Source organism: Equus przewalskii, chromosome 14, assembly GCF_037783145.1.
Source record: "Equus przewalskii isolate Varuska chromosome 14, EquPr2, whole genome shotgun sequence".
Taxonomy (NCBI): Eukaryota; Metazoa; Chordata; class Mammalia; order Perissodactyla; family Equidae; genus Equus; species Equus przewalskii.
This window is the reverse complement of record NC_091844.1, coordinates 8,489,101-8,502,097: the sequence shown is the minus strand read 5'-3', so window position 1 is coordinate 8,502,097 and position 12,997 is coordinate 8,489,101. Positions and strand designations below refer to the sequence as shown.

Genomic DNA, 12,997 nt, shown 5'->3' with positions numbered 1-12,997 from the left:
CCCACTGCCACCCAGCCTGGGCCTTTGCCAGAGGGTCCCTTTGCCCCCAGGGAAGGCTGGACATTATCAACACCTTGTTCTTCAGACTCTGCTTGACCCTGCTCTTCCTCTCCATCCTCCACCTCCCAGGTCTTAGAAAGAAACTCTCAAAGGAAGTAGGGAGGGAACTAATTAGACAAGAACCATTCTGGAGGCACAAGAGCCACCGTCACTCCCAAGCCCCCTCGCCCAGCCTGCACGTGCACACTCGAGGCAAAGCCATACCTGGGTCACTTTGGCCACCACCACATTGAATTGATTACCCACGCTATTTAAAAAGTGGCTCCATAGACTGATCAGAGGTCTGGGTCTGGGTCTAGATCTGTTTGAGAGAAAACTCTCTGAAGTTTGTAATTACTAAAAAAGTTATGTGTCACTTCCCATACGCACAGTCCAGACTGAGTCGCTTTTAAGAAAGGCTTCTAATTATTTGAAGGCTGAGGCTTTTCCTGTAGATGAAAACGTTTCTAAAGACAATCGTTTTTGGAGGTTTCGGAGGGAAAAAAGGTAAGTAAAGTAGAAGGGAATAAAAACATCCTGGAAAGGAAAATATTCTGAATGTCACATTAGAAGTCACTCCAGTGGAATTCAGGCACAGAATGAAACCGCTTCCCCAAACAAGTACCAGGACTCCGTGGTGACTATCCTGGGAGGGGTACCGATGTGTCATATGAGCCCTCTTTGCTGCTGTCATCTGGAATGTCCCGCCTCCAGCTGTGGTCTCTTGATTTCCTGATCAGTTACGCGGATGTCCGGGTGGAAAGGAGGCAGGAGCTGGCTTTGGAAGACCCGCCATCCGAGGCCGCCCACCCTGCAGTGCTAAAGGTATGCTGATCCCGCCAGATGGATACAGGCAAAGTGGCTATGCAGAACCTTCCATGAGATGTTATAATAAAAACAGCAGATCGTATTTATCGAGCTCCTGCTCTGTTCCGAGGACTATTCCATGTGGTTCTCAGGTATTTGCACATTCTCGGGACATTCTGTGAGGCGGGCACTGTTAGCGTCCTTGTCCATCTTTCAGAGGAGGCCCAGAGGACACAGAGAACGTAGCTAACATACAAGGGCCCGGAGGGTGAGAACTCGCAGAAACCACCTTTGGACTCAAAGCATGGTTGGCAACTTTCTGACCTCACGGGAATGGCGACAATAAGTCCGCTTTGTATCTCCCCCACAGATAAAAGGCTCGGGGTATTCCATCGTCCCACTGAGGCGTGGAGTAATTCTGGGGCCCCTGTCTTCCCTCAGCCTACGTGCTGGTGTTCTGCCTCCAGGACGCGGGCATCTCCCGAGTAGAGTGCCCCTCGCACGCCCTCCGTGTCACACACCCTCCACGGTGCACTTTCCATTTCTGTGTCTGGAGTCTTAGTGAACAGCCATGTTGGAGCTGGCTGCGCGTCAGGGAGCTCCCCTGCTGAGAGATCTTCCGCTTCACAAAGCCCGCACCCCTTCCCTCCCCAGCCTGAGCTCTCGGGGCCCCTCTGGCCAGGCTTCCCCTGCCTCTGCTCCTGGTGTGTCAGACACCGAGAGGGAAATGTGCAAGTAGACCAGAGCCCTGTTCCTCAAAGGTCATTCTTCAAGCAGACGCGCCTGTTGGGAGAGAAAGCAAGACAGGGAGGCAGTGTTGTATTTCATCAAAGCTAACCCACCATTATTTTATCCCCCACTAAGAAAGAGAAAATGCTGCCAGGCAATCTGTGAAATAAGGAGTTCTTTTCACCAGTTGAAGGACACATCCCAATTTCCTGCCCAAAATGAGGGCAGGAAAGTGCCTCCTAGAACTGATGAAAGACAATTCAAGTTCCAGGCTGCCCAGTGTCCTAGAATCCAGAGTCTTTGGCCAGAGGCTGACACAGCAGCAATGGTCCAACAAAAGCATCTCTGGTCCATTGAGGACTGAGTTGGGAGGAAGAAGAAATTACCTTTAAAGATGAGAGAGCAGTCAGTGTCTTTGCCGAGCCTCCCCTGCTGGTGTGCTGCGTGGTGACAGGTGTGTCATCACCAGCATACTGATACGTCACACTGGTCATTGTTTATGGAGGTGTTTATTAGCCAGCACTGTCACATAACACACCGTGCATCATGTCCGAGACGAAGTTAAGCTGTTAATAAGCAGGTGTTAGACACACCGTACATCATGGCTGAAAAACACATGTCTTGTGTGTATCGTCCAGTCGGAAGGTCATTATTAAGGCTTTTGATCCTTTGGGAATCCTGGTTCCCAGTGGAACTTCTCATAAACATGCACATATGTATAAACACACAGATACAATCTCAGGCTGCCAGGTTGAGAAGCCCTTTTTAAAGTAAGAGCTCCAGGACAACGCTTTTCAAACTATCATTGTAATAGACCATTTAGTTTTTTAATTTCCAATCTGTTGCTGACTGATGCTTTTGTAAAAGGCAGATTCCCACACTTGGATGTGATGTGTGGCTATGTTGATGGCTGTAAAAGCTTCTCAGTGCTTACTCTCACTTCCTGTACTTATTTCTCTGCTGACCAGGAGCACACAATTTGCAAGTGGCCGTGGGCTGGGGATTCCACTCTAAGGGGTACGATCTTGGGGAGATTGTGACTAAGTAGCAGAGTCCCAAAAGTGACATTTAGCACAGCAAATGCAGGCACATCTCATGATTCTGTTTGCACAAAGGCCTGTAGGTCACATATCACTCATTTCAGCCCTACTTGGGCACATACACAGTGTCCACCCTCACTGGAGTGTGACTCAAAAAGACAGAAGAGCCACATAGACTCACACCCAGGGGTTTAAGACCAGACCATGGGACATAAAACAGCCTGTCCAAGCAGCCCAGTGGATGCCAGGAATTTCACCATCCTCCTAAGACTAGGTGGGAGCAACAGTAATCGTTATGTTTCTTCTTTAGCTTAAAAATGATCATTTTTAATGCGCTTCCTACAGTTATGACACCTGAGCCAAGCAGGATGGAAAGATAGCTCCTCGAGGTCGGAAAGTCACAGTTGTTTGTTGCTGTCTCATCACACTTACCTGAAGCAGAGGCATCCTGGGAGCCAGGACCAGTTAGGAGACCATTGGCCCTTTGCCTGTTCTCACCCCGGGGCCCTGAGGCTGTAGAGGCAGAGCGGTGGGGAGACAGCGTGGGAAGTGCCCAGAAGGGTCCACAGGCATTTGTTTCATTGGCATGTTAACAATTCAGTACCACCAGCAATCTTATTTCTAGAACTGGCCTCTTCCCCTCTTCTGGGAAAGTCAAGATTCTGGGCAGTGAGGTGACAATTTTAAGGAAAAAATAAAATGCAAAGTCAGTTATGAAAATCTAAAAAATCAAAATACAAGGTGAGAAAGTGTAACAAATACTGCATATAAGCTACAAGCCTCAAAGATGTCTCGATTACACATATGCATAAATAGTCCCCCTGGATTGTTTGATTACAGCATTTCTCTCAATACCCTCCACATTTTTCTACATATTTAGAGGCGAACTAAAGTCGTGTGATTCATTCCCATCATCTCGATGCTGAAATGTGGACCTTGTATGTGTGTTTCAGGACAAAGGCTCGAGCCTGGAGCCTCAGCAGCACTTTAATGCACTTGACATGGGCACCTCCGGCCTTAACGCCAGTCACTCGCCGTCAGCGTCCTCAAGAAGTTCACACAAATCCTCGCACACGGCCATGTCAGAACCCACCTGTGAGTGTGATTCCATGGATGGGGAGATAGGTGGGCACCCCATAGGACCAGGGTGGTGGGGGATATAGAGTCCCACAAAGGCCCAGGGTTGAATAGAATCAGCCATTGGTACCTACGAAGCAGAAGTTGCCATCCTGTTGACACTCTTCACTTCCTTTCCCACCGGCCTCCTGCCTTCCACCTCTCCACTCTCTGGTTCCTCCACTGCCACACGAAGCAGACATTAAGCAGGTGACACGCAGACCAGATAACTTGGCCAAGTTTTGGTAACTCTGGTAAAGCGTGTGATCAGGCAGGTGGTTGAACCAAGTGGTGGACATGAAGCTTGGGGATGGTTTGCTGTCGTCTGCCTGTTCCCCAGCAAAGTTGGAGGCTGGCAGAATTTTTGTGGCTCTTGAAACCACTTCCATTCATGCTGGACTTCCATTATCAGAGATTCCAACCAAGCCCTTGTTTCACGGACACCATGGTCATCGTTCCCCTCTTTTGATCAGAAAGCCCTTGAGTGTGTGTGAGTCAGAAATGTGACTTGTCATTTTCTTACAGCCACTCCCAGCAAGCTGATGGCAGAGGCCACCTCCACGGCTTTGCCAAGATCGGCCACCCTGCCCCAAGAGCTCCCCGTGCCGGGGCTCAGCCAGGCAGCCACGATGCCGGTACGTGTGTGACCCCAAACTCCCAAATCAGGGTATGCTACAGCGTGGCAGGGGCCTGCAAGGCCATAGGACACGATGCTGCGTCTCCCCGGAGGACCAATTTTACTTAGATTAAGCTTGTGGGGCAGCAAGGCACGGGTGAGAGGCTATGTGATTTAATTGGCAACTAATTTGAAACTTTTTTATTCCAAAATTAACATGGATGTATATCCATAGAATGCAAAATCCAAATGAGTTTTAAAGGTAAAGCTCAAAACTTCAAACCTGGGATCACTGCCCCAGAGCCTCTTGGGGTGCATGACTAGGATCCTTCCATTTGGGATCCTATTTCACTCCAGTGAAAATATCTGAGAAGCTTGGTTTCCCTGATAGGTGCCAGACCTCTCCAGAATGTCAAGGACGAGTGGCCTCCTAGAAAGAGGCCAGCTTTGTGCAGAATCACTGATGTACGGTACTCCGTTCTCTGTTGCCTTGTAACAGACCACACCCAACTTAGCGGCATAAAGCAACAATCATTCTTCATGTTCACGGATTCTGGGACAGGAATTCAGAAAGGGCACAGTGGGGACAACTCCTCTCTGCTGCCTGGTTTCAGGGGCCTCTCCAGCCAGAGCTGAGAGATCCATGTGCCAGGTGTGTCTGCGCTCACATAGCCAGCACCCAGGCTGGGCCTGCTGAAGGCTGGGCCCCACTGAGACCATCCACCAGTGACTTGCATGGGCCTCTCCATGCCTCAGGCTTCTCCTGGCAAGGCGACTGGGTTCTGAGAGGAAACGTCTGGAGAGGGAGCCTTCCATGAGAGCCAGGCAGAAGCTGCGTGGCTTTCTATGAGCTAGCCTTGGAAGTCCCACAACATCACCTCTGCCATACCTCTTGGACAAAGCAGTCACAAGCTCACCCACAGAGAGGACATAGACCTCCACCTCTGGATGGGAGAAGTGTCTGAGAACTTTAGGGGCCACATCAGATGGTCTCCAGATACCTCATGTGACCCCTCGCTGACATTTTGGAGATGGGAGTGAATGTGCCACCTTCCTGCTTGCTGTCACCGTGAAAGTTATGCACACTCTGCTTGAAAAATTTGGTGACATTTTATTTTCAAATAGAACATGACAAAGACTGCTTTCTTTCTCTCCGGCCGCCTTCAGACAGCCTCGGAAGCTATGACCGCCCCGCCGTTCTCCCAATGCTTGGCTGTCAGTATAACTTGCAGTTCTGTTTCCTCCCAGCCATGCAGGGGAACACAATTGGGAGGATCAAAACCAGTCTCTGGCTCAGCCCTGTGCCCAGGATTTCTCACTAAAAGCAAGGTCTGCTGTTGTCATTTCCTCCCAACGTTGTCCTGGGTCACACTTCCCATTTTGGCTGCTTTTTATAGTCCCTAGGGACTGGGGGCCGAGTTTGGAATAACTTCAGAAGAATCCTCTTAGTTTTCTTTTAAAAACTCTAGGGGGCCGGCTCCATGGCCGAGTCGTTAAGTTCACGCGCTCTGCTGCAGCGGCCCAGGGTTCCGATCCTCGGCGCGGACATGGCACCGCTCGTCAGGCCACGTTGAGGCAGCATCCCACATCCCACAGCTAGAAGGCCCTGCAACTAAGATATACAACTGTGTACGGGGCAGGGGGGAGGTTGGGGAGATAAAGCAGAAAAAAAAAAAGATTGGCAACAGTTGTTAGCCCAGGTGCCAATCTAAAAAAAAAAAAACAAAACACTCTAAAAAGCCAATGAAGCTGAGGGTTTCATTTCTTGTCTCTACACATTGTCTCCCCCCGACCCACTGCCCACCCAAGGGATCAGGAAACAAGGTCAGTGACTCAGCTGACTTCCCAGGGATCTCACAGATTCCAGGCAGAGTCTGGCGAAATGGCACTCGTGTTCACTGCCTAGATGAGTTGATGGATAGAGACTTGCATGGCGTGTCTGTCCATCTGTGTAAGGGTTGAGCAGAAAGCATAAGGACCACATGCAGAGCCAACACTGGTCATTGGTACAGCTCCATTCATAGTGCCTGATGACACTGCTGAGAATTTATCACCAAATCCACCAAGATCGGAGTCTAGAGCAGGAGGCAAGGGAAGAGGAGTGGAGCAGAGCTGCCAAGCTCCAGCTTTGCCACTGTGGCAGGGAGGCATCACGGCCCCTGAGTGATGCTTAGGACCTTGCTCAAGGACACCCTGCACCAGCCATGTGTCAGCTCTGACTCTATGCCCTGCAAGGGCAGCAGCGCAGCCTGCTACCCCACCTTATCCGGGGGAACATATACCGTCTAGAAGTCAGGCCTTCACTCTGGTGCAGAAGGGCCTCCTTTAAGCCAGAGAACCCTGCCGACTGAGAGACAGCGCCCCTGTCCCTCTGTAACATCCCAGAAGCTGTGTGTATTAACAAAGCCCCTCTCTCTTCCCCAGACTCCCCTGCCTGCCCCATCGTCCTGTGACCTCGCACAGCAGCTCCTGCCTCAGACCATTTTGCAGACCCCCCCGGCCCCCATGGCACAGGTGAGTCTGGGACTCGGGGAAAGCGAAGCCTGGCAGAGGCATTTCCCCAAGACAGAACGCATGGTGTCCTTGTGAGTGTGCGGGTAAAGTTGGAGCCGATGTGTACCAGGCACTTAGGTACCAAACCAGGCCCCAGAATGGGGGATGACTCTCCCAGCATGCGGGTGGGGCATGTCGAGCTACGCACTTGCCCCTACACCTGCCCTCTCCTTCCAGTCTCGTCTTCTCCAGACACATTCTCCCAGTTCTTTTCTCCAGTGTCTTGTTCCTCAATGCTTTTCACAAGCTTTGTTCATCTCTCTGCCACTTTTCCGTGTTCCTCACATTTTTTATGGCTCCCAGTTGACCATGATATTTTAGAAAGGGTCTGAATTAGGCCAGATGTCATAGGAAGACTGCAAGGATCTAAAAGCTGCGAGTCCAGTACTGTAAATATCACATTTAAAAAAAATGATCAGAGCTTTGCTGATTAATTCCTTCCTTGTTTCAACAACAGTGAGTTACTATTTGGGTCAATCCGTGAGCAAGTATGAGGGATGCAAAGATGCTTGTAACATAGCTCTTGCTCATAGCTCAGAGCTCAAGGGGAGACGGGTATGTAAACAGAGAAACCCCCATGTCAGGCCAAATGTTTTTATAGAACCAGTAAGAAATACTCTGTTTAGGGAAGTCCAACATGGCTTCCTGGAGGAGGTGACACCTGAGCTGGGCCTGGAAGGATGAATAGGAGGTTGCCAGATGGAGAGGTGGAGGGTCGGCAGGGAAGAGGTACCCAGGTGTGAGCTGACCCAGGTGGTGAGTTCTGGAAATGTCTGACATGCTTGAGACCTGGCAAGACGCTGAATGAAACCTCGGCCATTCAGTCTGCCGTTGCGTAGGGCAGTTGAGCTGACTGGCACACACTCTGCTGAGGCCAGAGCTCTGACCTCCATTCCTTTATGCAATATTTGCTTTGCCCCACTCTCTGGCCGTAAGGAGGTCCCAGGCAGCAGTTCACCAACATGTGCCACTGGCCCCACTCTTCCCAAAATGTGGACTTCTTCTGTCTTGGTGCCAATCTGTCACCACTGATGAAAACTCTTTCAGAACATATGTCCCATTAGCAGTGGTCTCGAATGTTCTCCTGGAGTAGGAAAGACACAATGTGAGCACGTGCTTCTTAATGGGGTCAGGCTTGAGTGAGGATGACTCCACTCATCTGGAGTCAACTAATTAAAATAGTCTATATTCATCCTCATTAGCCAAAAAAAAAAGGAATAACTTTTTTCTCTTCAAATTTTCAAGGCACGTTTGTATGAAATTAGCAAATTTTTCAAACCAAAGACACAGGAAATGAGAATTCCTTTAACTTCTGGGTCTTGCATAGTAAAGAATTTCTAAGTTCTATAATACATAATGTGATTAAGCCCCTTTGGGAATTCTAATTTTTCATTCATTGAACCTCATTTTAATTAATAGCAAGAGTTCTTAATGTCTGAGGCATATTATACTTAATTATAACTGTAGTCTGTAAGACTCTCTTGCATAATGCTGGCCTTTCTTACCTGCCCCATGTGACACAATGAGGCCCTACAAGGGTCTCTCTTTCCCCTCGCTGAGCTGATCAGTGTAGCACCTCGTCAGGGAAAGGGGGAAAAAAGAAAACCCAGAATCTGGGAAATGCTTCTCTGGGTAACTGGTGGTTTTCCTTTATACTGTGTTTCTAAAATTCTCTTAAGTTAGAGGAGATCTCTTTATCCTAAAGGTCACAATCAACAATATAACAGCAGACTAATGCTGTGTGTCCTGCGATGCCTGGAGAAAATGAGAATGATAATAGAAGTAACTAACACTTGGGAAGAGCCTTGCTGGCCACCCGGCGGCCGGCCCTTCCCTGTTCACCTTGGAGCCGCCGGACAACCCAGTGTCGTCTCCTGGATGCAGGAGGCAGAGTCCTGAAGGTTTCCTGACTTTGCAGAACCCACCACTGAAGCTTTTATGTTTTGTTTTTTAAATTTAATACCTGATATGCTTGTTTTTCTTTCTCAATCGAATTCCCTGTCAGAATCCCAGCTGAGTGCTTTGACAAGTTACATTCTGATTGAGATTTCTCTGGGCAGCACCTTCCATTATTAGTCTTACTGGTTCTTCCCATTATTGTTTTGCTGCTCCCAGAACTGCCGTCAGTTATTCTGCCCTCTGGTGTATCCCACCTGTATTCTAAACTCTCGTGGTCCCCTTGCTTTTCCATCTGTGGGGGGTTAAAGGGTGGAGAAGAGAGGCAGACTCTGGAGTAGTTTGCAAAAGGCAGTGCGCAAGAAACGACTAAGGAGACTGTTGGGGTAGAGAGCGAAGGAATGAAGGTTAAGTCATCATAAAAAAGAAAAGGAAGGGAAGGAGGGGGGAGGAAGGAAGAGAAGCCCCAGTGCAGCAGACTCACTTTCCTCAAAAAATGGGAGTCCTCGGGAGCCCCATAGAGCCCAGGGCGGGCCAGCCCCACTCCGGTCTCATGATCCCCCACTCTTCACGTGTTCCTGCAAGGAGAGGACCTTGTGTCGAGGTAGACAGGTGACACAGGGCAGAGGTCACCTGCAAGATCTTCCTCAATTCTGCCCAGGAAGGGATTAAGAGATGGAAGGAAGGGGAGACACGGCGCTCTTGCACAAAACAATTATCATCAGTGTCCCTCTTACAAGGTAACGCTCTGCCAGGGTTACCATCATGGGAAATGTTAGGTGATTATATCGTTCTTCTCCTTAGTTGTTTCTTTGAATGGATTTCCAAGAAGCCCGTAGGGACAAGTGAGCCAGGGGAAGCGAGGGAGGGTGGTGAGGCCTCCATGCCCCAGACCACAGGTTGGGAGAGCAGGGCTCCTGTGCAACGTGCCATCAAATTCAAGCTTTTGTGAGCCGTTACAGAAGGGCCTTGCTTGCCAGGTCTGGATTTAGGAGACAGACAGGACCCAAAAATGCCTGTGGAGCTGTCACATGCCAACGCTCATGCCCTAGATGAGAAAAAAGGGGGAGGGGCTCTCTGACACCTTGCTTTTGACATTCATCTCCAAAACCACTTGTCCTCTGTCCGAATTTGGAATCTCAGTTTGTAAGTACTGCTTACAAACTCATGTCTCCATTCTGTGGCCTCCCAGACTACAGTGCAGTACATTAGACCTGCAGACTCCCGTGGGCCTGAGGAGAGCTCACATGGGGACCCTGGGACGCCCAGCCCTCATCCACAGCCCCTGCTCACCGCCGAGCTCCCCAGCGGTGGGTCACTCATTAGGGATGCTGACAAAGGTGGATAAGGGACGGGAAATGAAAGCGGGCAGGGCCGCTCAGAAGAGCAGCAACATCTGTCTGCAAGGCTGAAATAACTCTTTCATCTGGTTATGTTTTTTGTCTCCACCTTGAAGTTCTCGGCACAGTTCAGCATGTTCCAGACCATCAAAGACCAGCTGGAGCAGCGCACACGGATCCTGCAGGCCAACATCCGGTGGCAGCAGGAGGAGCTCCACAAGATCCAGGAGCAGCTGTGCCTGGTCCAGGACTCCAACGTCCAGGTGAGGCCCCTCCCTGGGCCCGTGGGCCCGTGGTGCTGTCCTGCCCGCCGCTCTGTGAGGTGCCCTTATCCACCCTTCGGGGCAGGCAGGACCCCCTCCAGAGTCCCTCTGCGCTGCCTGAATGGGCCCTGCTTGCTAAGCCTGTGGAAACTTCCGCAGACCAAGAACAAGACGAATCCCGCCTCCTTCACCCCAACTCCAGGCCAAACGTGAAATGCCCAGGACATCATCTCCACTCACCCCTCACTCTGTTAGGCTGCATCATCCGCATCTTCATTTGTGGGTTTAGTGCTCTACCCCCTGCCTGCTGCTGGCCTCCATCCTTTGAAGTGATAAACACCCCCCGCACCTCTGTAACTTTGCTCTCGCAGCCCCCAGCCCAGGCTGCTGACAGAGGAGAGTGGAAGCAGCTCTGCTCTGTGTGTCCTCTCACCCAAAACAGGAGTGGAGGGAGACGCTGGAAACGATGCTCTCTGCACCCTGCCCCCAGGGCGACAGCAGAGGGAGCTGGGGCCTAGAGGTCAGCACCCTTCATGCCAGTTGGGGTGCCTGGCAGGCTCTGACAGGAGCAGCTTTGAACTATGACCCCCAGATGTCACTTCTTTGAATCCTTTTGAGAGATTCTTTTGGTAGGAAAAAGTTTATATATTTGATCTCTTTCCAGAACAAGTTATTTTTACCAAGTTTTTACCACTTGCATCATGAGTCTAGGACTATTTTTCTTCCAAAGTGCATTCTTTTGACCCAGCCTTTAATTGTAAATGTCATTCTGGCTGCCCTCGCAGTCTGCCCTGAGAGCTCTAAGCCTTTGCACCCCCTTAAGAGAGACAGAAGGAAGCAGAAGAGCCCCCTGGGGAAAATGGCTGGCATGCTGTCCCTGCGCCTTCCCCCTCCCTGTCCTCACGGACCCTGCACTGGACCCCCAGCTCCTGAAGCGCAGTGACACGGCCGAGGGGCAGGCCCCTTGCGGGCGCCGTGCTCCGTGCACTGAGATGAACGCATGATGGTGCTGAGCGGTCGTGCCACGGGAGGTGCTGCGGACGCCCCTCCTGCCTCCCTGGGCTCCCCAGAGGCGCTCCTGGGGGCTTGCCAGACGCTCAGTGGCCCTGCACGGCCCTCTCGGGCCAGGGCTGGCTGGCTCCTGACTTAGAGAGGCCGGGGCCCAGCGAGGACACACTGCCGCCCGCTGCCCCAGGCCTGCGTGCGCGTGTCCAGGCCCAGGCGGCGCGACGCCCCGAAATGGACCAGGTAGGAGGCTGCAGCAGCGTTTACATGAAAAGAAACGGAGTCATCGCGGTGTCGAAGCCGCTTTTTACTTATTCATTCCCAGCTGGAAAATGTCCCCACTGATGCAGGGCGCGACTGGTAGAACTTGCCTGACTCCAATTACTTGAATGGAATTTTTATACTAACAGGAAGGGGGAAATTGAGCCAGAAACTGCTGAACGCAAGATAGGCGTAGGAGCCTCTTCCTCAGGGCCCGGACTTCTCTATTTCCTGTCTTTTCAACGTTAAGGCTGAATTCTCAAGTAACGGGCCACGCGAGGTTCTCTCCTCCACTCCTTATTATGAAGCATCCTGATTTGTCCTCCTCGTGACCAGTGCATTTGGTGACGGCCCCCCCCCCCCCCCCCCCCCGCCAAGCACGCGTGCCCGAGAGCACCCGAGTGCTGGGAGGCTGACTGGGAAACAGCCCTCAGACCGTCCAGCGTGCTCCTTCCCTGTTGTCATTGCTGTGACCTTATCTTTGCAGTGGAATTTTCCAAAGAACATGGAAATCCACAGATAGTCAAACCAGAGAACATTTCCTCAAGCCGTCTGCCTCCCTGTACTTTTGCAATTTTAAAGATTTAAAGAAATATGTTCCAAAATGTGATATTTGTTTTAAAAACTACATGATTCAAGCATAAAAAATAAGCAAGTAAAAATTACTCCACTCTTCCAAAAAGGAGGGGGGGTAGATTAAAAAGAATGGCAAAACGTTGATAATTGTTGAAGCCTTATAATGCTATATGGGGTTTCATTAGACAATGCTTTGTGTATTTCTAAAATACTCTGTAATAAGAAGTATTTGTAAAAGTAAGCAGATAAGAATAAGGAAAAACCACATGTGAGGGTAGGATTGGTTTGTTCTTGAAAATTAGAACTGTTTTTTCCCTCTGATAACTTTTTCCACTTGAATTAAGGAATGATTTTTCTCATGCTTTCTATAAAATTGACCCCGAGCCCTTTTTAGAAGTCATCTTCTTAAGCCGTAAAATTCCACTTTATTGTCGATAAATCAGACATGGATGTGCACGACGGCAAAACCAGGGTTTCCTCCGACAAAGTCCTTGATCCGAACTTCAGTGAACTTTCCTACTTTACTTCATTGGCTTAGAGCTTGCATTGAGTCTCTGTGTGCCTGTGATGCTTGCTAAATAAGATTTTTAAAATATTTTTTAAAAATCGAGTTATGAGCAAGAGGTTGGCTAGGGTGTTGGTGTTTGCACCTAAGTGGAGTCATGAAGGCGCTACTGGTAGAGCTGCTCTGCAAGAGGCTCTGTCGCTCTCTGTGGTCCAGGGAAGGCTGCCTCTTGCTTTCTTTTTGAGGGCATG

The 12,997-nt window shown here is 50.2% G+C and overlaps 1 protein-coding gene across 9 annotated transcripts in view; it reads left to right on the top strand.

The window, feature by feature from the left end:
• NPAS2 (neuronal PAS domain protein 2) overlaps positions 1–12,997 on the top strand; it is a 158,847-nt gene that overhangs the window by 134,841 nt on the left and 11,009 nt on the right. For all 9 annotated transcript variants that reach the window (XM_070573479.1, XM_008523712.2, XM_070573476.1 and 6 more), the window contains exons 12-16: positions 780–864; positions 3,569–3,710; positions 4,257–4,366; positions 6,772–6,861; positions 10,253–10,399. In XM_070573479.1, the coding sequence (XP_070429580.1) occupies positions 780–864; positions 3,569–3,710; positions 4,257–4,366; positions 6,772–6,861; positions 10,253–10,399 (574 nt within the window). The remainder of the gene's footprint in view (positions 1–779; positions 865–3,568; positions 3,711–4,256; positions 4,367–6,771; positions 6,862–10,252; positions 10,400–12,997) is intronic.